Source organism: Neoarius graeffei, chromosome 15 (genome assembly GCF_027579695.1).
Source record: "Neoarius graeffei isolate fNeoGra1 chromosome 15, fNeoGra1.pri, whole genome shotgun sequence".
NCBI lineage: Eukaryota > Metazoa > Chordata > Actinopteri > Siluriformes > Ariidae > Neoarius > Neoarius graeffei.
The window spans coordinates 12535646-12560317 of NC_083583.1; the positions used below are offsets into that span (position 1 = coordinate 12535646).

General features: G+C 41.8%; 1 protein-coding gene across 2 annotated transcripts in view; it reads left to right on the plus strand.

The window, feature by feature from the left end:
* Nucleotides 1-24672, plus strand: part of LOC132899173 (eukaryotic initiation factor 4A-II) — a 47233-nt gene that overhangs the window by 17568 nt on the left and 4993 nt on the right. The window contains exons 4-9 of one of the 2 annotated variants that reach the window (XM_060940870.1): nucleotides 647-786; nucleotides 989-1157; nucleotides 4001-4110; nucleotides 4359-4502; nucleotides 4759-4896; nucleotides 16602-16691. In XM_060940870.1, the coding sequence (XP_060796853.1) occupies nucleotides 647-786; nucleotides 989-1157; nucleotides 4001-4110; nucleotides 4359-4502; nucleotides 4759-4896; nucleotides 16602-16691 (791 nt within the window). The remainder of the gene's footprint in view (nucleotides 1-646; nucleotides 787-988; nucleotides 1158-4000; nucleotides 4111-4358; nucleotides 4503-4758; nucleotides 4897-16601; nucleotides 16692-24672) is intronic. The other variant, XM_060940871.1, reaches the window with a different exon arrangement.

Genomic DNA, 24672 nt, shown 5'->3' on the forward strand with positions numbered 1-24672 from the left:
GCATTCTAAAAGTATGTTTCGGTCTGTAGCCAACAATGCATGTTATTGCAGATCATATCTCTCCACACAAACTAAAGGCGCAGATGCCGACTTTTTCACGGCTGAATCGTGCAGATCCGATTTTTTTTTTGGGGGGGGCGCTGGAGTGTCTGAATAATTTCATCAGAGTAAATTCTGTATTAAAATTACTAAATAAGCAAATGCCGTTACAGTCCATGAAACATAGGAAGTATGAGAAGAAAACAGTAAATCAGAAAGCTGCGCACATTTGCGCAGCTTCCGCGCAAACGTGCGCAGCTTTCTGATTTACTGTTTTCTTCTCATACTTATACTTCCTATGTTTCATGGACTGTAACGGCATTTGCTTATTTAGTAATTTTAATACAGAATTTACTCTGATGAAATGATTGACACTCCAACGCGCCCCCCCCCCAAAAAACAAAACAAAAAAAAAACGGATCTGCACGATTCAGCCGTGAAAAAGGCGGCATCCGCCAAAAGGCGCGCCGTTTGCATCCCTGTTTAAACTCATAGGTTAACCGACTTTAACCGGCAAATGAGGCTCGGTGGTCGGTCAAGATTTTTTTTAGTTTTCGCCATCCCTAGCTTGAACATCATTTCTTGTCTTTTTTTTTTTTTTTTCAAGGTTATGACGTCATCGCACAGGCTCAGTCAGGAACTGGCAAGACAGCCACGTTCGCCATCTCCATCCTGCAGCAGTTGGATTTGGATCTGAAGGAAACCCAAGCTATGGTGCTGGCTCCTACCAGAGAGCTGGCCCAACAGGTGCGCTCTCTCTGAGACGCTGCAGTAAGATACTCATGCCAAACATCTCACATAGAAATCAATGTATTTGGTGCAAACATGCATTCTTCATTCCTTCCTCAACACACGAGGATCATTTTGATTCTGTTTTTGACTCTGTAATTTGGATTTGCATACATGTGGGGTGTTTTTTTTTTTTTTGGTTTGTTTTTTGGTTAATTAGATCCAGAAAGTAATCCTGGCACTCGGTGACTATATGGGTGCCACATGCCACGCCTGCATCGGAGGCACGAATGTGCGAAACGAGATGCAGAAGCTCCAAGCTGAGGCTTACCATATAGTGGTCGGGACCCCGGGTCGTGTGTTTGACATGTTAAACAGGAGGTTTCTGTGTGAGTAATCAGCGTTTACATTTACCCTATAATCGTGTCTTTTAAAACTGACTTCTGTTATATATATATATATAGATGTACACTCACTGGCCATATTAATAGGAACTTGTTCTTGGCTGCAGGAGTGGAACCCAGTGTGGTCTTCTGCTGTTGCATGCCGAGATGCTTTTCTGCTCACCACGGTTGTAAAGAGTTTTGCCTTCCCGGCTCGAACCAATCTGGCCATTTTCCTTTGACCTCTCTTATCAACGAGGCGTTTGTTTCCATCCACAGAACTCAATGTTTTTTGTTTTTCGTACCATTCCGTGTAGAGACTGTTGTGTGTGTGAAAACCCCCAGGAGATCAGCAGTTTCTGAAAAAAACTCAAACCAGTCCACTCCTGCCACAGTGAAAGAAAGTCACACTTTCACCGAGATCACAATTTTTCCTGTTCTGATGTTTGAACCTTTAACTGAAGCTCTTGATTTGTATCTGCATGATTTGATGCGTCGTGCTGCCGTCAAGGGATCGGCTGATTAGAGAACCGCATCAAACGCAGAGGAGGATGTATGGGTGTTCCTAATAAAGTGGCCGGTGAGCGTACGTACGAGTGTAGTGTTAAAGGGGAACTGACGTCATTTTTAAACTTGCTTTATTTCTTAATTAACGTGTTATTCGATTACGTTTTCGGTTTTAGTAACCTTATATCGTGACTCGTATTGGCAGCTAATCGCGATTAAATATTCTACTTATCGGCCTGTTCGGTTTTTAGCCGTGTTGAATTTAGTTCGTTTGGTCCACAGCAGGCGTCGCTTATCCGCGCGATCTTCACCAGACTTGTGCGAGACTTCGAAACGTGAAGAAGTGTCAGCCAGGTGTCAGTGCCGCCATTTTGAAAACTGTTTTCCAAACGAAGTATTGCACAAAAACGAGTTTAAATGACGATTACTGCCGACTTTTTTCAAACTTTCCTGATTGCTGTCAAAACAAACAAAACTTCCGGCTTGATCACGACAGCATTCGAAAGAGGGCGCGCGCGTCTTTTGACAACATTGGCAGACGTCAGTCACTTCGATTTCCGCCGTACGTTTTGCTCCCGTCCTACGATGTCTCGCACAGGTCTCAACGAATCTCGTTTACGGCCGTCGCTTTGACATACGGACTGATATATTACAGAGCGTATTTCAAACACTCATAACTTGCTCTAGCAGCGACCAAAAATGCATTCCGATATATATATTTCATAAAATGAGATCAATAGAATTTTGATGATGAAAAAAATTTGCCTTCAGTTCTCCTTTAAAATCCAGAAAATTGCCAAAAAAAAATCATGTCTCGACTGGGAGGTGTGGTCTAAAGTGTGCGATGATGTGATACAGATGATAATGTAGTTTTATATATTTGGTGTCTAATTCTGAGATGAGATTTTTTTTTTCTAGAAATGGTATTTGTGAGCAAAAGTATAGGCCCCCCCCACCCCCACCTTTGAACGTTCTTGCTGTACATAGGCTTGGGCGATATCTAAAAAATGAATTAAGGATGGTCCTTTATTTCTAAAAATAAATAAATAATCCTGAAAATTAGGGCTGTAACGATATGCGTATCGAAATCGCGATACGCAGAGCCACGATCCGTATCGCGATACAAGGAGGCAGAATCGCGGTACACCCTTTCAAACTTCTCCTCAGCCCAAAAACAGAGGCGCTTCCAAACTTCAATTTATGAATACTTTACTTTTTATTTAAATTACATTTTAAACTTGCTTAAATTTACTTTTATTTTTTTATATCTATTAGTAAGTCGTTTTTTCGCCGACCTGCGACAATCTTCTGCGAGTCACGCAACGTCCACACTCGCCACTGGCAGAGCATTCATTTCTTTTAAGCGGTCGCCATTCTGGTTGCGACGCGGGGAGCGAATCTGTAAACAAGCAGCTCATTGGCTGGCTAGGTGTGCCACAAGCCAATCACAATCACTTGACCGGAAAGGCATGCAGTGTTGCCAGATTGGGCGGGTTTAGGTGCTTTTTGGCTGGTTTTGAACATATTTTGGGGTGGAAAACGTTAGCAATATCTGGCAACACTGAAGGCATGTCTGCTTGGGCGGAAGCCTTCTGCGGCAGTTACGTTTTGACACGCGAGCAATGTTTCACCATAAAAATTCCGTAATTTCCATCTGTTTTCCGCGATCACAGAAAATCGTTGGCCCTATGAGAGTGAGACAGTGAGAGAGCCACCCCCCCCCCCCCACCCCCCCCCCCCCCAAAAAAAAATCTTAACGGATTTACACGATTTGGAAAAATGACTTTTTCAGAACCGAAAAAAACAGAGCTTCCGGCTCAACAGTATTATTTTGAGAAATAAAACAATCTTTGGATATACATTTGTTCATTTTTGCATACATATTACTCATTCTCTGCAGTGGTCTGAATTATTTGTTATTAAATAGTTAATGTAAGTAAGTAAATGTTAATAAGTCAAATTTACTACTTTAAAAAAACATTTAAAAAAAAAATCGTGGGCGTATCGAATCGTGGGTCAAAAATCGCGATACGAATCGAATCGTGAGTTGGGTGTATCGTTACAGCCCTACTGAAAATGTATATTATGCTTGTATAAACGGCATTACTGAGCACAGTCAGGCCTTTTGTGGCGAGTGTATGAGCATGCTTCGAAGCAAACCCTTGGAGGAACTTTGTGTCCATTTTATTTTTAGCCAACTTTAACTGTTTGTGTTCAGAAAGAGTTAACCCTGCTCTCATGATGGTTTTTGTAAATGGGAATAGCACGCTCGTAGCTAAGCTACAGTACGTAGGTCCGTGGAGGCGGAGGGCACGCGTTAAATTCCCTTTCACTGTGCACAGCTCCTAAATGGATCAAGATGTTTGTCTTGGATGAAGCCGATGAAATGCTGAGTCGAGGATTTAAGGATCAAATCTATGAAATTTTTCAGAAGCTAAGCACCAACATTCAAGTGAGCACCATTTTTTTTTTTCCCCCCCCCAGCTTGTTGCTTGACCTTCGTGTACCACTGCTCTGTAAAAATGGTCTATGCATGTGTGAGGACACAGACGACTCGTATTGCTTGATGGAAAATATTGTTATGAGCTAATGGAGCATGTCAGGTTCACAGCCCTGTGCCATTTCTTCTGAAGGCGTTATGGTTCGGTGTTAAAAGCAGCACGTCCTGTCCTCGTTGAGCTTGTCTCGTCTCTGTTCCAGGTCGTGCTTCTGTCTGCCACGATGCCCACTGAGGTTTTGGAAGTGACCAAAAAGTTTATGCGGGAGCCTGTTCGCATCCTGGTGAAAAAAGAGGAGCTTACTCTGGAGGGTATCAAGCAGTTCTACATCAACGTAGAACGAGAGGTGAACACCGATCATCAAGATCATGTAGTACATGGTATACGTTTATGTCCGAGATCTCGCCTGGATTCTGGAAATTTGTACCTCCGAACAGCTGCTGTTAATCATAAAGACTGTCCTGTGATCAACCCCAGGGACCTTCATTCACAAAAGGCTTTGTTCAACCTAAAGCTGTCTGACGTCACTTTTTTTTTTTTTCTCAGCTGCCAATAGAGAGACGTTTCTGTTCTAAATATTTTGTTTGTATCCGTTTGAACAGGAATGGAAGTTAGACACACTGTGTGACCTTTACGAGACTCTGACAATCACCCAGGCTGTAATCTTCCTGAACACCAGGAGGAAGGTGGACTGGCTGACTGAGAAGATGCACGCTCGGGACTTCACCGTGTCTGCTTTGGTAGGAAGCGTATATTCTGTGTTTGAACACTGTTAATCAAGGCTGGGTGCATGGTGTTAAGTATTTGTGCAGATATAGTCTTTATTAGCTCATCTGCCCATCAGGCCGATGCGCTGTTGCCGTGGCGTGGCATGGCGTCCGTCGTCTGCAATAGGCCATTTGCAGGAATTGGTCACGTGTCAGTTTTCCCCATAGCAACAAGCCCGTGGTGGGTAAGCTAACTTGACATTTTTTGACAACCATAAGAGTTTGACTGGCGATGCGAAGCAATCCATTTCTATAGAGATCTTGCAGTCACGTGACCGGAAAGTACACAGCTGCCATCTTGTCGGTCAACAGCACAGCTGAATACTGCTGCACTCGTGTACAGAATGGATCAATTTCAACCGACGGACTACACGGCTCATTTTTCTAATGAACAGATAACTAGATATATGTCTAAAATAAACGATCTACAGATTAGTGACCCTTATGGCTTACCGGACGGAGTTTTCACGACCGTGTCAGTGGATATGGAACTGCCAGCGGAATACCCAGACGTGTATAATTACCTCATTAACTTTCCCTCGCTGTTCAGTGGTGAAGCACTGCGTGCTTATAAATCTCTGGACAGTTATCTGTACAGAAATTCAGGATTTGTCAGCGACTCAGATGTGGCATCTTGTAAACAAGAAAATGATCCTCACTGAATGGGTAAGTCACTTAAGTATTGAGTATAGTACTGACCAGCCGATTATAGAATAGAATAAGGTAATTCCAGCTGTAATTTCAAATCGTCCGTCTTGTTTACCATGGATCTGGCGTTGGAGAGGTAGAGGCTTAGCAGTGGAGGTTTGAGTGGCTGTTTTCTGAGCTTAGTCAACAGGCCGGCTCTGCCTGCAGCCTCGCTTTTGCTCCCGGCGCCGCCTCCTTCGCTTTGCTTCCAATAACAATCCACGGAGACCCCGCTGGTCTCGCTATCTCGTCCGGAATGTTGTTTTTTTTTTTTTTTTCTCGTCCGGAATGTTGTACATGATGGAAATCGCTACAAACCGTCATTTTCTGCTGGAAACCAATGTCCAGTAAGTCCATACAGTTGTAGTGGATATTGAAGTCCGGTACAGATGAACAACACGCAAAAATACACACAAAAAACATAAAAAACGTGCACAGGTAGGGAGAGCTTGTAGCCGCAGCCGTTGTAGTAGAATTGTATATAGTAGGGTTTTCCAGAAGAAAAGGTAGAAGTAGAACCAGAAGTAGAAGTAGAAGGCGGAAATATGGCGTTTGACCGACAAGATGGCGTCTGTCACAATCTGGATCGGCTGTGACGTCACATGCAAGTGCTCCATAATAGCTGTTTTTACCTTTTCTACTGTTTTTTTTTTTTTTACCCAAATTTTCATGTGTACTTGGAAAAAGTTTGCGGTTTTAACTTCTGTCGTAAGTTAAAGCGAATCATTGGCCGTCAAAGAGTGTTTTTTGGACTCGAGTTGGTCGCCGCCGAAAGAAATTCACGTGCGAAACGGCGGATTTCTCAGGTATGTTTATAACTTACAGGCCTAGAAATTAATATATTTTTTCACCAGCCAGCCGGATTAGTTCCCTTCCAAAGTAACTAGCCAAACAGAAAATCAACTCGCCAAAATTTGTTCATGTATGAATTTTACTTCTGTCAAAAATAACACAAAAGAGAGTCGTTACCATTGTTCATGACGAATGTGCATTTATTTCAAGACCCGAGTATTTTGATACTGTTGTTAAATACATAAATGAGAACAACACAGAGCACCATAATATAATAATCAACAAATAATAATATATTGGAAAACTTGGCAACTTGGTGTATGAATATTGAAAACAAATTTACTATCATGACTATAGCACCCAAAATATGTCCAACATGCTTTCTGTATTTAACCATTTATGAGAGAGAAAGCATTAGGAGCTTCATATTGACTAGGAATCAACTTGAAAAAAATTAATTATTCCATAAAAATCGTATCGCAGCCAAGGCCTACCCTGCTCCCATGTTTGCTTATAAGTCCTTTGTCGTTTCTCCTTTTCGTACGCTTTATCGGTGGCCTTTTTCTCCTCTTCAGACCGAGGTCGCTTTGTCCCCGTCTCTGGCGGTTTCTGTACACCTTTCAGAAAATTCCACATCGCAACGTAGCTTTGGCAGATGTAGATGTAAACAACAACAAAAACACGTGTTTAAATGGGCGATAATGTGGCCACATCTATTGAATTTGATAACGTGATTACCGCGATATTCAACGAGACGCGTTATATGCATGCGCGGTAGTGAAAAAACCGACAGCCTGACTCGTACACGATACGATTCGGAATTCTTCGGTATTTTCCGTCCTGCCGATAAACACATCGATTAACACGGACACGGCACACGCTTAATATTTGGCGGCTTTAGTTGACGGTGTGTCTGAATCTTCGCTTCATATATATATTTCTTGTTTTCAACTAGCCAGCCGGGCTGGCTAGTGACAGGAATTACCCGCCAAATGACAAATTAAGTCGCCTCGGGCGACCGGACCACCGTGAATTTCGAGCCGTGACTTATACACTACGTTCAGACTGCAACCTGAAACGACCCATATCCGATTTGTTGTGAAATCCGATTTTTTTTGTTAGGCCGTTCACATTACCAATTATATGAGACTTGTATGCGATCTCCAATATGAACGGAAAACGACCCAAAAGCGTCCCGCATGCGCAAATTGACACGTAATAAGCACATCTACGTAATACGTAAACAAAAAAAAGCGCACTCTTCAAGTTTGCAAGTAAAGCATGGAGATGAGGCGAGACCTGGCGATGTGGTTTTTGTGGCGGCGGCGGAACTCACACAATAATCTGATTAATGTGGGCAGCAGACTAATGAGACCGAAGGTGCCAAATTACTGGAAATTTCCAGAACAATCTTATAATCTTGTAATACAGGATGGTTTAAGTTATAAATCAGTTATAGAAACTGTTTTATTTAATCAGGCTAACAGATCAACATCCAGGTCCCTACCAAATCCACCATTAGCTTGATCAATTCTATAAAAGTCTATTTAAATTCTGAAAACTGTACAAATGTTGTTTTCCGCCAAAGAGGCGGGATTAGCCAACGCAGAACAGTGACGTTTGTCTCTTGTTGATGACGTGTAGGTCGCATGAATGCGACCTGTCCGGTCAGACTGCAGTCGCATGTGAAAATAACGGATACGCATCGGAATTAGGACCACATATCCAAGCGGCCTGGGTCGCATGTGAAAAAAATCGGATCTGTGTCGTTCAGATTGTCAGTAACAAATCGGATACAGGTCGCATATGGGCAAAAAAATCGGATATGGGTCGTTTCAGGGTGCAGTCTGAACGTAGTCATAATTTCTCCTTTTCTACCTTTATCATTCGCTTAATGTGTGAAGGTTCTTGAAAATAAATACAGATATATCTGTAGATGTGTTTTTAGCCGATAAGAAGCAGATTTAAAAAAAAAAACTCTTTTACGGCCAATGATTTGCTTTAACTTACAAAAATTCAGGTCAAAAAAGACAGTAGAAAAGGTAAAAATGGATTGCTTCGCATCGCCAGTCAAACTCTTATGGTTGTCAGGGAATGTCAAGTTAGCTTACCCACCACGGGGAAAACTGACACGTGACCAATTCCTGCAAATGGCCTATTCAGTCAAGTCGTATTTCCTCCGTCAGTTCTCCACGGATTTCCATTCCAGTTGCTTTGTTTGAAAGAACTCATCACTTCGTCATTGTTTTGTCATATTTTTTGATAACGAGTTCGTAATCAGGCCAAATGAACGAATTTTGCAGGCCTCTCACCAGAATTCTCCTCCTCCTCTTATATTTCTAATTTAATTCCAGTTCTGATTGATGTTTTTGGGAGATCTTCCTTAAAGTGCATCGAATGCCTCTAAACCACACTTTTTTTTTTTTTTTCCTTTGTACAAAGCAACACTCATGATGTTGATTGACCATGGGTTTTCCAACCATAGCTGATCCAAAAAGGCTATAAACTGACGGAAAATCAATAAGATCAGCCGATTTTCACGGAATCTGCCGAGACTGAACCGGAAGATCCCGAAGGGGTGCATGACGTCACACGTGTAACAATTCAGGTATCAATTTCGTTCCTGTGTGCAGCAGTGGTTAGACCGGTCTCGATATGGAATCACGTTTTGGAGAGGATTCTGATACTGGTTGGGATTCTGATATGTCGGATGAAGGGGCAGATGATTATCAAGGATATTCCGGAGTAAATGGTTATCTTTTCGAGCCCCCAAGACGAGATTCACGACAATCTTCCTCTGGAGCGCACGAGACAGAGAGATGTGCAGACCGCGGTGGTTACCTTTCATCATATTTTCCTGAACAAAACTTAAAATAACTCAAGTCCTGCAATATTGCAATCTGAGAGCATTTAATAGGTTTCAGCACGGAGTCAGATGAACCGAAATGACTCCGATATCCAGGGTTCCACGTGTGACGTTGTGCGAGATTAGCCCTGAGGCAAGGCTGCCTTTTTCCGGGATCTGGACACCACGCTTTATCGATATTTTATCATCAAGCACAAAACTAACAATTTATATTATTTTTTTCCCCTGCTTTATTACTTCATTTTGGTCATTGCGAATGATATATGTTCATTTTAAAGGAGAACTGAAGTCATTTTTAAACTTGCTTTATTTCTTAATTAACGCGTTATTCCATTACGTTTTCGGTTTTATTAGCCTTATATCGTGACTCGTATTGGAATATTATATTACACTTATCAGCCTTTTTGGTTTTTAGCCATGTTGAATGTAGTCCGTTTGGTCCACGGCAGGCGTCGCTTATCCGCGCGATCTTCACGAGACTTGTGCGAGACTTCAAACTTGAAGTGTCAGCGCCGCCATTTTGAAAACTGTTGACACAGCGGCCAGATCGCCATATCGTTCCAATTTAGATTAATTTCGAGATTTGCCAGCTTCATCAGTGATGGAGATTATTCCATACGACTCCGAACCAACATGGAGTAGAGAAGAGTTGGAAAGACGACAGGATAAGGACGAGTCCGTCACGCTGGTATTTACGTCATTTGCTGCCGCACAATTAAAACGTGCCAGATCAGGCAGCTGGTGGGTTTTCAAAATAATAAATACATGCATGTATTTTTGTGATAAATCCGTATTATACCGAGCGCATTTCCCACATAATCCTCACTAAGGTTTTCGGACGGCACTACAAAATGGCGTCCCTGCTATACAGTGCCCGATATAGTGAGTAGGGAGTGATTTCGGACACGGAAAACTCCCGGTTTGATTACGTCAGCATTCGAAAGAGGGCACACGCGTCTTTTGACGACGTTGGCAGATGTCGGTCACTTTGATTTCCGCTATACGTTTTACTTCCATCCTACGATGTCTTGCACAGGTCTCAGCGAATCTCGTTTACGGCCGTCGCTTTGACATATGGACTGATATATTACATAGCATGGTTTTCCCCAAAGCGTTTTAGCGTATCGGGCCCGATACGCTTGCTCTGCCTGCTGATACGCTTAGTTGCTTTAGTTAAAATCTGATATGCTTAGATTTATACCGATACGTTAAATTTCCTACCCACAAGTAACTAGATACATAGGAGAGCAAATTGATAATGTGTTAAACAAGCGGTCTTTTTTCCAATGTTTGTGTTGATTCTGTCAAAGTAATATGTCGGCGTGGTATGATGTAAACAAACTAATCTGTTGGCTGTGTCAAGATCACGTGTTCAAACCGTCCAATAAAAATATCGAAAGAAAACGTCAGACATCCCGGAAGTTTCCGATTCATTATAAGCGATCTCATTGGCTGCCGATGTTGTCCCACACCAGACGGACAAAGCCGAGTGATTTTAATAAGCTAGGAGAAGGCTCGCTGGACAATTTGATCCACATCAGTATGGATGACAGCGAGATGGACTATGAGAGGGCTGCCCAACATTGGGCCAAGCAAAAGCCAAGGAGAATTACACTACGTTCAGACTGCAACCTGAAACGACCCATATCCGACTTGTTGTGAAATCCGATTTTGTTGTTAGGCCGTTCACATTACCAATTATATGAGACTTGTATGCGATCTCCAATATGAACGGAAAACGACCCAAAAGTGTCCCGCATGCGCAAATTGACACGTAATAAGCACATCTACGTAATACGTAAACAAAAAAAAAAGCGCACTCTTCAAGTTTGCAAGTAAAGCATGGAGATGAGGCGAGACCTGGCGATGTGGTTTTTGTGGCGGCGGCGGAACTCACACAATAATCTGATTAATGTGGGCAGCAGACTAATGAGACCGAAGGTGTCAAATTACTGGAAATTTCCAGAACAATCTTATCTTGTAATACAGGATGATTTAACATCCAGGTCCCTACCAAATCCACCATTAGCTTGATCAATTCTATAAAAGTCTATTTAAACTCTGAAAACTGTACAAATGTTGTTGTTTTCCACCAAAGAGGCGGGATTAGCCAACGCAGAATAGTGACGTTTGTCTCTTGTTGATGACGTGTAGGTCGCATGAATGCGACCTGTCCGGTCAGACTGCAGTCGCATGTGAAAATAACGGATACGCATCGGAATTAGGACCACATATCCAAGCGGCCTGGGTCGCATGTGAAAAAAATCGGATCTGTGTCGTTCAGATTGTCAATAACAAATCGGATACAGGTCGCATATGGGCAAAAAAATCGGATATGGGTCGTTTCAGGGTGCAGCCTGAACGTAGTCATAATCTGCTTTAAAGGAGTAGGAAACTTAATTCATTAGTTTGGGTTTGCAGAAAGATTATGCGCTTATAAACACACTCACGAAGTGAAGTTGTCCAAATGTGTCAAATACAGCATCATTTCAAATAATAATCATAAGCATTTTTGGCAGTGTGATGTCACTGGGATCCATTTAACAAAAGAAGGCTCCGGATTATTCTTTTGTTAAAGGCTCACAGCGACATCACACTGACAAATATGCTTATTATTATTATTATTCGCAATTATGCTACATTTGACACTTATAAACAAATTCTCTTCATGAAATGTGTTTGAAAGTACATAATCTTTCTGCAAACTTAAACTGTAGAAATTAAGCTTTCTTTTCCTTTAAATATATGTTTTAATCTTAATCTAGTCCAGCGGTTCCCAAACTTTTTTTGGCCGCGCACCCCCTTCTATACTCCAACCAGGTTGACGCACCCCCAGTTCCCAAGTTTAAAAAAAACACACGCTTTCTTATAAAGGCAGCATCTTTAATCGTGCTAAAATGATAATAAACATCGTTTGCCACACCTGCAGGAAACCACAAAAGTGGAAAAAAAAAAAAAAACCACCAAAGCTTTCTTACAAAGGCAGCACGTCATGCTCGAATGAGAACATCGAATCACATTAACATATGCGCTCTCGTATTTGAATTAGATAGAATTTGATTGAAATGAAATGTAACAGTTTTAAAACGTTGCAACACGGTAAATGCGCAAATTCATTACAAAGGGAGATGGGTCAGTCCATGAAATGGGGTTACCAAAATGTGACCTAGAGGGAGTCACTTAAAACAATTTACAACTGAAAACAACTTTTATTTCCATGAAGCATTGACCATATAAGAAAATATAACATAGTTGTTAAGATAACTCCTGCTCTACAATGTATGATAAAATCCATAAATATTTACCCGGTTGCTAATGTAACGAGGACACGAACAAGCTTTTAAAAATAAAGGAAAAATATTGATGAAATCAATTTTTTGCTTTTATTTGCTTACTTTAAACATTAACACTGAATAAGAATTCATTAGAAATATTAGTTCAACATCATAAACACTGAAAATATGAAATACCAGTATTTCACAAACTTCATAAAATCTCTTGAAGATTTGAACAATAACAACAGTCATTAACAGGAAACAGTTTCATCCTATACGGGGTAAATGAGATTATTGAATTCATTACTTTACTTGGTCACACTTATATCTGGACTTCTCTAGAGCACGTGTTGTGGTGTGTGAGATCCCGCGAGAAGTTCTCTCGCGTCAGTTCAGCTGACCTAGATTGAGTAAATAGGTCTCGCAGGTTGTGAACGAACCAGGAAGTGAGTGGCCGCTAAGTTAGGATGTGAGAAAAAACATCGATAATTTCTTTTATTGCCGTTTGTTTAAATTTCTTTCTACCTACATCGTTGTATAGTATATTCTTCTTTATATTAAAAACATCAATCATGATTTCAACTCGTTTTATCATTTTTTATAAGCCTGGTTTCTAACGTAACACGGTAGGACATCACAATGTTACGTTCACAACCTATTTTTAGTGGATGAATTCGAAGCTAAATAGTTTATAGAACCTTCTTAACTTTATTATGTGAGTGTAAAACTAAATTGCAAGTACCATGAAACTAATTTTCTTGAAATTCTCAGAAAGTAATGAAGGTTTATTTAAGCTCAAAGTCAGCAAATATTCCATGTCACAAAAAACGTGTCATCCGTGTCCAGTCGCAGGGGAAGAAAATGTTTCACATTTCTTTATTTCAAAAGAAAACTTCATTTTTTTATTTATTTTATTTCTTCAAACAATATTTATGGATAATCTGCTAAATATTTCTTTAAATCATGGAAATTAAAGATGAAATGATTATGTAAACCCGGACCAATGAAAAGTAACATCATTTCATGGACTGACCCAGATCACATCGAGGCATGTAGTCTACCAGCCAGATATGGGGAAAATATATGATTTTCATCCGTGTTTAAAACACTAGCAACACAACCCTGTCATTACAAGGTTATGAAAATGAATTGAGAATGAATTTAATTTGCAAAAAAGTTAACATATAATAACAGTAAAAATAGCAATGATAATTATGAACATATGTATTTTAAAGAGATACAACAATTAAGGAGCATATCAGGAACAGATAAAGAAGAGGATCCATCTGATTGTGAAGTGCAGCGCTGGCGGCTCAGTCTGCACTTCAATGATTCAATTCATTCAGAGCAGAAAAGATGTCCGCCAGGTAGGCTCGCCTCTTCAGAAAGTCTTCGTCGTGCAGTATTGAAGCCAAAGGAAAGGGGTTGTCCTCGAAAAACACCTGAAGCTCGTGTCGGAACTCAAAGAGTCTTGTTAACACTTTGCCGCGGGACAACCAGCGGACTTCTGTATGCAGCAGCAAGGATTTGTGTTCGCTGCCCATCTCGTTGCATAGCAGTGTGGCGCATTTAGTTTTGCCGATTTCAACCAGTTGAGCATCGCGAATGAATGAATGAATGAATGAAGCCACAAACTACTGCAGAACCGTTACGGCGTAGAAGAAGAGTTAAAAATCGACATTACATTTTTTATCTTGCGCACCCCCTAGTGCCAGCTCGCGCACCACACTTTGGGAAACCCTGATCTAGTCCATTTAATCAAGTGCCAAAGTGTAAACTTTATAATATGCAGTTGCCTTACTTTTCTTTTCAGTGCATCTTAGTTATACATATATTACGGTAATTGCATCCGAAACATTCTAAATCATTACAGTTATAGTAATACAGCAACTTATTTTAAGGTGGCAGGTCTTAGGTTCAGATCCCTTTGTGATCAACAGGAGGTCATGATGATCGATTCTCTTCATTGGATTGCATAAGATGGAGCAGACCGCTGTTCGTATTTTCATGCACATTTTTGTTACAACACGACTTGATCATAGGTAATTAAGGGATCCCTGTAGATTTTCAATCTATCGTATACCTCAGTAATCTATAACAAAACAGTTTAACTTGCATGCTGAACTTTAAGGTGAAATTTCAAATGTGTATACATTAATACTAGTGCTGTCAAGCGATTAAAATATTTAATCGCGATTAATGTCGCGACTGTCATAGTTAACTCGCGATTAATCGCAATTTAATCGCACATTTTTGTCACATGAAAAACCATTGTAATTCTCTTTTCAGCATAAAAAAGTGAATGGGCTTGCTCACCGTTCGAACTACGGGGGTACACGGGGGATCCGAGATCCCCTGAAACAGACATGAGATCCCTTGAAAACATGATTTGGGAAATGTTGGGGGGTCTCTAAAATATTGGCAAAATGATGTTTATTGACATAGCAATCGTGTGTAACGGGAAGCATTTGCATATCCGAAGTGAGCGCGCGATGGAGATCCGCGCTCTGAGACAAGCGCAAGCGCGCCCCCCCCCCCCCAAGGGAAAATAAGGGACCCCCCTGAAAATATCGGCATAGTTCGAACACTGGTTGTACCAATGTTTTTTTTTTTTTTTTATTGCAGAGCATAACACGTCTTGTCACAGCCACTGCAAAGTGGGGCTGGAGCCGCCGATGGGAAAACGAAACCTAAGCCGAGCACCGTGGCTCTTCGGGGGAGGGCAGAGGACTCTGGCTGTGCGGGGCGTGGCATCATGTCACAGAGCGTTAATCTCGCGATAAAAAAATTATCGCCGTTAAAATTGAGTCAAGTTAACGCGTTAATAACGCAACATTTTTGACAGCACTAATTAATACTATTTAGGTCAAAAATCATTGAAACACTGGTAAAATCTATCCTATAATCATGGATCTAAAACCTCTGAGAGACCCTGAAAATGCACCTGAAAGCATCTATTTTAAAAAAAATTTCCAGGGAAGCATGCCCTCGCACCCCCCTAGTTTCGCTTCGCACCGTTGGCGCTTGCTTTCACACCATTAGCACCCAATTGTCTGTGTATTATCATGGGCTTTAATTTTTTTCTGGGGAAAACACTGCATAGCATATTTCAAACACTCATAACTTGCTATAGCAGCGACAAAAAACAGCGATCAGAAATGCATTCCGATATTTAATAAAATGAGAAAGAATTTTGATGATAAAAAAAATTTGCCTTCAGTTCTCCTTTAAAGCTTTACAAAAAGGCATTATATACACTTTGAGGGACAAAACTTGGTTGTTTGTTGATTTTCCTGCTGTAAATAATTTGTTTACAGCTTTGTTTTTCAGTTAAATCATATCTCCTCCCTCAGTTCTCAGTGGATTTCGATTCTGATTGTTTTATTTGAAAGAACTAGCTAGACCTTCTGTACAAAACTTGGTCATTGTCTTGTCAAATTTTTTTTTTTCGCGAACAAATTAGTAATTAGGTCAGCTTAACGAATTTTCTTCTGATTAGAATTGTATCTCCTCTCGTATTTATCATGCGAATTCAGTTCTGATTGATGTTTTGGTTCGATCTTCACTCGGGGAGCAAAACAGTTCGTCAGAGAGGTTGGTCCTCTCACACATCGTCACGTTTCAGTTCTGTTTGATGGGTTGGTAGTCATGGTTGTTTTGATGAGCTACTACGTCCTTGACGTTCTGGTTTATTGTCGTCATGGTAACCTGTTTCTCATTGATCATTATGGTTTTCGACCTTTTTTTTTAACCGTTCCTGAGGTAAAAAAAAAAAAGTCCCTCACACATGTCAAAAATCATACCCGAATATAAGTTTTAAAGTCCACAGCCGGATCACGTGGTGCCCTGATTACTCCTGATTGTTAGTATATGGCTTGAACAGAGACCGATTACTGAGCGAAATTATTTTCAGTGTTCTGAGCAAGTTGAAATTAAACGCGTTTTGTAATCACTGAACACGTTAATCTTCACCAGTAGCCAATTCTATCATCTTGTCACCCAGCCTTGCTGTTCCTATTTCGAGATTCTCTATTGACCCCCAGCTCTGATCCTTTCAGCACGGAGACATGGACCAGAAGGAACGCGATGTGATTATGAGGGAGTTCCGGTCTGGATCCAGCAGGGTGCTGATCACTACGGACTTGCTGGTGAATTTGCTGTCTTCTTTTCATAAGCTATAGAGATCTTGCAGTCACGTGACCGGAAAGTTAACAGCCGCCATCTTGTCGGTAAAAAACACAGCTGAATACTGCTGCTCTCGTGTACAGAATGGATCAATTTCAACCGACGGACTACACGGCTCATTTTTCTAATGAACAGATAATTAGATATATGTCTAAAATAAACGATCTACAGATTAGTGACCCTTATGGCTTACCGGACGGAGTTTTCACGACCGTGTCAGTAGATTTTGAACTGCCAGAGGTGGAATACCCAGACATGTATAATTACCTCATCAACTTTCCCTCGCTGTTCAGTGGTGAAGCACTGCGTGCTTATTGAGGTATTTCACCTGACGTCACAGGGTCACGTGACGCCCCGGCGTCCGCCATTTTGAACGGCAAGCTAGCTAATGTCAACATCATAGTACCTAGTATGTTACTGTAGCAACATTTAAGTTCAGTCATTTGGATGACTGTTAAAACCTTTCAGTCTCAAGTTTTTCCTTTACTGTATTTACTAGTTTACTGAGCCAGCTAGCCCCGGAGCGCGCTAGCTAGCGCCAGCCAGCCAGCCCCGGAGCGCGCTAGCTAGCTAGCTAGCGCCAGCCAGCCAGCCAGCCCCGGAGCGCGCTAGCTAGTGCCAGCCAGCCAGCCCCGGAGCGCGCTAGCTAGCTAGCGCCAGCCAGCCAGCCCCGGAGCGCGCTAGCTAGCTAGCGCCAGCCAGCCCCGGAGCGCGCTAGCTAGCTAGCGCCAGCCAGCCAGCCCCGGAGCGCGCTAGCTAGCTAGCGCCAGCCAGCCAGCCCCGGAGCGCGCTCAGTAAACTAGTAAATACAGTAAAGGAAAAATTTATAACGGGCCATGTCTCAACAGACTAAGAAGTTATTTCAATGACATTTAATAACATTTTGTTTATCCTGAGGACCGAAAGTAAATGAAAATGTGAACAAACCTTAGCTGTCAGTGAACAGTCCTGGTGGAAGCAGGTAAACGTTGTTCTCTAAGCCTGCTAACCTCAATTTTTGCAAATACCTCTCCCTCTGCTTGCCCTGTAAATGCCCTACGTCGCTGGATAGTGAAGGTGTTTTCTGCATCTCGCTCCTTTTTCTTTTATGTTTTTCGTTTGTCGCCTTCCTCGCATTCAAACTGATTCGAGCCGTGCCATCCAAAATGGCAGCATCACATGACTTGGTCACGTGGGTGAAATACCTCAATAAATCTCTGGACAGTTATCTGTACAGAAATTCAGGATTTGTCAGCGACTCAGATGTGGCATCTTGTAAACAAGAAAATAACAATCCTCATTGGACGGATAAGTCACTTAAGTATTGCTAGTACTGATACTAGATATATCAGTAGTATCTAGTATAGCACTGACCAGCCGCTTATAGAATAGAATAAGGTAATTCCAGCTGTAATTCCAAATCGTCCGTTTTGTTTACCATGGATCTGGCGTTGGAGAGGTAGAGGCTTAGCAGTGGAGATTTGAGTGGCTGTTTTCTGAGCTTAGTCAACAGGCCGGCTCTGCCTGCAGCCTCGCTTTTGCTTCCGCTCCCGACGCCGCCTCCTTCGCTTTGCTTCCGATAACAATCCACGGAGACCCCGCTGGTCTCGCTATCTCGTCCGGAATGTTGTGCATGCGATGGAAATCGCTACAAACCGTCATTTTCTGCTGGAAACCAATGTCCAGTAAGTCCATACGGTTGTAGTGGATATTGAAGTCCGGTACAGACGAACAACACGCAAAAATACACACAAAAAACATAAAAACCGTGCACAGGTAGGGAGAGCTTGTAGCCGCAGCCGTTGTAGTAGAATTGTATATAGTAGGGTTTTCCAGAAGAAAAAAGGTAGAAGTAGAAGCAGAAGTAGAAGGCGGAAATATGGCGTTTGACCGACAAGATGGCGTCTGTTACAATCTGGATCGGCTGTGACGTCACATGCAAGATCTTTATAGAGATTGAGTCATTTGTTTTTAAGAAACAGCGTACCTGTGCTTTTTCAAACAACGTTTCCCTCAGATCTGCTGGCATCTTTTTAATATTAACGTCAAAAGTACAAGCTTTAATGAGTTCACGCTGACTCAGACACTTGGATTAAACGTGCGCATGTTCTGCACGTTATTTTAGTCAGGCTGGGTTGAAAGCTTATGCTAAAGAAGACAAACTATAATAGTTTGGGGAAAATTAGAAACTATTTGAAAATGTACTTGGCTTGGGAAATGTATAAAAGGGTTGAAGAAGTTTACAGTTTATAACCTTCACGGAAATCCTTTTTTCAAGTGGGATCCTTGTAATGATGATCCCTTGCACTCACAATGAATGACCGAACACTGATGACTGAGAACGATCCCCCTCTGAAATTAGCTTCACCATCAATCCTAAAATTAATTAGTAATAAAAAATCTTACAAGTTAAAGAAAGGAGAGAGAGAGAGAGAGAGATATGTATGGCAGGGTAACCACAACAGTGTTAGCCATTTACTGCAGGCCCAAAGTATTAAATATATTCTAAACAAAGTAGTCTACCGACAACATAAGACAGGACGTACAAGACTACGGACTGAATTACATTTCGGACATATAGATTTAAAAGTGCGAAGGTTGTTGCGATCATAATTATTTAAAGCAGAAAAATAATAATAATACTTCAATATGGACAATCTTGGCTCTTTAAAATTTACCATGTTTAAATTCAGTTCATCAGAATGATTCTCGCCGTTCTAACAACAAAAGATTTCTGGTAGGTTGTGGTTTTACACTTAGGTGGTGTTTACATTAGACCGTATCCGTATCGTTTTCGTTGCAGATGCACTGTCCGTGCACATTAAAACGCCGGAAAACGACTCCACAGGCGGAACAGTTTGAATCCGCCAGGGCCCACGTATTCAACCCAGTACGTATCTGATCCGGTGCTGTGTAAACATTGAGGAACGAGGATACGCAGTGCTGAGCTCTAGCTGACGTCGTCATTGGACAACGTCACTGTGACATCCACCTTCCTGATTCGCTGGCGTTGGTCATGCCACGTTGGTCATGTGAATGAGCAATACAGGAAGTGTGTTGAGGAAGTCATTAAGTGAATGAGCAATACAGGAAGTGTGTTGGTTACCATAGCACTAAATAGTCTTGTTGTAATTGCAAAAAACGGCCGTTCTGCGAGGTGAAGAGCGTACCGAACACTGTTAGATCCTTCTAGCATAAACACGAAGGCCATACACGGTGTAAAAAAGGCGTCATTGTAGTACCAGTACCGCCGATAACAGACTGGCATACTTCATTTTTTACAACGACATCCTTCCACTTGCAAGCGGTGAGTGACTTGCGCATGCCCGATATGCACTGGGATCATGTGACGTGCCGTCTAATTAGTCATGTGATTAGCGTATCCGTGTATTGGCGTTGCTGTGTGCACGGGGAACCGTTTTGTTGCGGGCACAGAAATTTTGTGTGTACGCGCGAATCGTTTTAAAAACCTTAATCTGATGATCCGCTGATTCGAAATAATGTAAACAGGGCCTTAGGAACATTTTTCTTAACAAGATTGCTGCTCGAAGATCTGTGCCAAGTCTCCCAAAAGCATCGCAGCGCAAAGATCATCGTTAAATGGTAAAGCGAGCAGCACAATGAGTGCTCTCTCTCTCCTTGTTAAGACGCTCTTGGCGCTAAGAGGCTTTTTGGGAAAGCCGGCTCTGGTTGATCTCGAGCAGCGAGGAACAGGTCGCGTTGAAGAAGATACTCGACCGTGAGACGTTTTAAAAAAAGAAAACCATTTCTAACAAGTGTTGCCAGGCAAAACAAACCTCGCCCGGCAGCGCTTATTGTCTACCTATATGTTGATCATGTTAATTTTTCTCAATCATCAGCTGTCAGGTTATAGTCTGATGAAAATCCGTGACCTTGAGTTTGACATTTCAAAGTCATTAAAGGTCAAATGAAAGCCCATATGGCACCTCATATAAGTTGATAATGGTAAATATCTGTCTACTATCAACCGTTTTCAAGTTACAGCCTTCTGAAAATCCGTGACCTTGAGTTTGACCTTTCAAGGTCAAAGATCATGGCGCCGAATGAAAACGTATAGGAACTCTCATATGGCTTCATAATAGTGAACATTTGTCTATCAGCAACTGTTTTTGATTTATAATGGAAAATGTTATTTTGACCGAAAGGTTGACCTTTCCGGCGACCTTCACGTTCGCCTTCACCTTGAAGCAATTACCCCCAAAATTTAATCAGGTAATCTACGGACAATTGCCCACCTCCCCTGAAAATTTGAAGTCAATCGATACAACCGTCTAGACGCTAGATTGTTAACAGACACGCAAACAAACAAGGTCAAAGGTCATGGTGCGAAATGAAAGCCCATATATGGCTTCCTATATGTTGATAATGATAAACGTCTCTCTATCTCTGTTTGAGTTATCATGGAAAATATGCAAATTTTAGCAATGACCTTGACATTTGACCCCAACCACTAAGAAAACTAAGGGCCCGTTTACACGAGGACGCTGTTGGGTAAAAACGACTAAATATTTTATCGGAAGTGCCTTTCGTCTACACGGGGACGACGTTTCCGAGGCTGAAAAATGGGAAAAATTGAAAACGCCTTCCAGAGTGGATAAGTTAAAAACAGCGCCCGTTGCATATCCGTCTAAACTACCCAATACGCGAAACTCTGCTCGGATCTGCTCACGTCGGGTACGCGTTTACGTCATACATATGTCATGTACTGTACATGCCAGCCCGGGAAGGAAGAAAGTAAGTAAAAAAGTAATGGTGATGATACACGGGGCAACTTTTTGGGCAATGTTGCCGAGCAGTGTTGCTGGCAACGGGCAACTAGGTGAGACACAGGGCAACTTTTCAGGGCAACTAACAATGGGCAACAACAGTTAGCAACAGTTAGCTAAAAAAAATCGATGTCTTAATTTTTGCTGTGACCATTTAATCAAACTGTCTGTTGTTTTTTAGAGCTTTGGTGAGGTAAATTCCTCCATATAGAATATTAAAATAACAACTTACCGGCGTAAAAACAGATGAGGAGTCTCTCCATCTCTTCACTCCACTGACACTGAGCGGCCGCCATATTTGTTTGAAATTTCTGATCCGAACCTCACCGGAGGTCACATGACTCGATACTCGCGTTCTGATTGGCTTATCTCAAAAAGTTGCCAGAGATTATCAAAACCATTCAGAAAGAAACAATGTTGCCCAATCTCAATAGAAAAGAGTCAAAACGCAATTGCCCAGCAACATTGCTCGGCAACATTGCCCAAAAAGTTGCCCCGTGTATCATCACCATAAGAGCATGTCTGATTACATCGATCCAACGGACCTTCAAGCTGCTCTGGCAGCTTTAATAAACGTCCAGGAGTCCTTCGAACATCTATACCGAATCTGCACATATACCGTTAATGAACAGAGGCGGGTATAGTATGCTCTTACTTTTTTACTTACTTTCTTACTTGCCATAGCCAGAGTAGTCAAAGGGTGATGATACACGGGGCAACTTTTTGGGCAATGTTGCCGAGCAATGTTGCTGGCAACGGGCAACTAGGTGAGACACAGGGCAACTTTTCAGGGCAACTAACAATGGGCAACAACAGTTAGCAACGGCAGTTTACAGTTAGCTAAAAAAAATGGATGTCTTAATTTTTGCTGTGACCATTTAATCAAGCGGTCTGTTGTTTTTTAGAGCTTTGGTGAGGTAAATTCCTCCATATAGAATATTAAAATAACAACTTACCGGCGTAAAAACAGATGAGGAGTCTCTCCATCTCTTCACTCCACTGACACTGAGCGGCCGCCATATTTGTTTGAAATTTCTGATCCGAACCTCACCGGAGGTCACATGACTCGATACTCGCATTCTGATTGGCTTATCTCAAAAAGTTGCCAGAGATTATCAAAACCATTCAGAAAGAAACAGTGTTGCCCAATCTCAATAGAAAAGAGTTAAAACGCAGTTGCCCAGCAACATTGCTCGGCAACATTGCCCAAAAAGTTGCCCCGTGTATCATCACCCAAAGTTTTCGCGGCGCAGATGTGCAGATCAGACAAGACGTTGCGCATGCGTGCAGACATAGCGGAGGTCTTTCACAGCACCACCTAGCCGCCTGGCATGCACATCCAATTGAATTCCACACATTTATGCGTCACCGTATAGACGCAGATTTCCTCCTTGAAAACGGTCGTGTAGACGCGGAAAAAAGTGAGAACGAAAACGGACTTTTGCGTTTTTGTTTCAGACCGTCCCCGTGTAAAGTGGGCCTAAGAGATACTCCATCATGTAGCATATCAATGGAAGCAGAATTGAAATTTGAACATTTTGGAATTGGTTTGACGTGAATATGAAGGAAGATATCGTGAAAAAAAATGATTTTGACCCTTTTTGGTGACCCTCAAAATGTTGGTGGTTCTATTTGAGACCAATGCCCGTCTATCCTGAAAGTTTCATGAAGATTGGTCCGGCCGTTTTCCCGTAATGTTGCTAACAAAGAAACCCCATCGAAAACAGTACCTCGCCGTGGATAAATGTCCGTGCCGATATGTAACAGGAAGTAGATGTAAAACTTTTAACCTATCACTATATGACATTGAACCCCAAAATGGCAACTTTAGGATGCGCTTAGTGGCACGCCTCTGTGTGCATTCTCTTCTCAAAATAAGTTCGACCAATTGTGGAGCCCAAAATTGTGTGGCATACGTGTCAGTGAAGATTTAGGAAAAACAAAGTGTACTAAAAGTTAAGGAAAAGAGCGTGGCGTCTCGGTGCCGCTCGGAGGCGTTATCAAGTGTGTTTGCAAGGCTTTCCACTAAGGCTCATACTAGCCAGCCATGACAAATAAGTAGCCAGCCGGGGGGAGTAAACACAAAATAAACTCCTGTGCACGCAGTTCCCAGGATTAAATGTATTTTCCACAGACCATTTATTTATTCACTTTACTCAAATACAAAGTAAAATGGCAGTAAATCTTCTTTCTTTTCTTGCGTATTGCATCATGAGGCGTTCCTGGCTTGTAAATCTCTTATTTTCGGTGCATGACACATTCACGCAGCTGAGCATGCTATGAATTAACAACGACACCGGTCTGCAGTGGGGCGACACAATTACACACTCAGCGAACATTTCTCCATTTGTGTATGAAAATACACTCCAACCACTCAGTTTGGGTTCATTTACAACCAACGGTGTCTTTTGATGCCAGCACGTAATTGAACGAGAGAAGACTGGTTTACCGGAGACAAAATAAGCGTCATCTCTGCTTCTGTTCCCTCCGACGGCCCCGACACACTACTGCCTCCGCCGAGTGCGCGCGCACACGCCGCATGTCGGGGCTGCGGATGAGTTACTCTCCCTTGATCAACGAAGTCTGCAGGGAATTTGTGGTTATTATCGGTACAAACAGCGCGAATCACAACTTAAATGATTGCGGTTCAGTTTGACATTATTGTCAGTCCGTTAGATAAACATTTAATTTTATTAAAATTGAAAATTAATATTTAGAGCCTGTAGGCTACAAAAATACTCATTAAAGTAGCCGGCTGGATTTAATTGTGTTGCCGGCTGTATGGCCGGCGCTTGTGGAAAGCCCTGTGTTTGTAAGCAAAATCAATGTCAAAATATATAAAACTAGATTAGTATAATGCTCAACACAAAGTTTGGCCTGTCAACTCTCAACGTGTAATAGGCCATTTGCAGGAATTGGTCACATGTCAGTTTTCCCCATAGCAACAAGCACGTGGTGGGTAAGCTAACTTGACATTCCTTGACAACCATAAGAGTTTGACTGACGATGCGAAGCAATCCATTTCTATAATAGCTGTTTTTACCTTTTCTACTGTTTTTTTTTTTTTTTTTTTTTTTTAACCCGAATTTTCATGTGTACTTGGAAAAAAATTGTGGTTTTAACTTCTGTCGTAAGTTAAAGCGAATCATTGGCCGTCAACGAGAGTTTTTTGGACTCG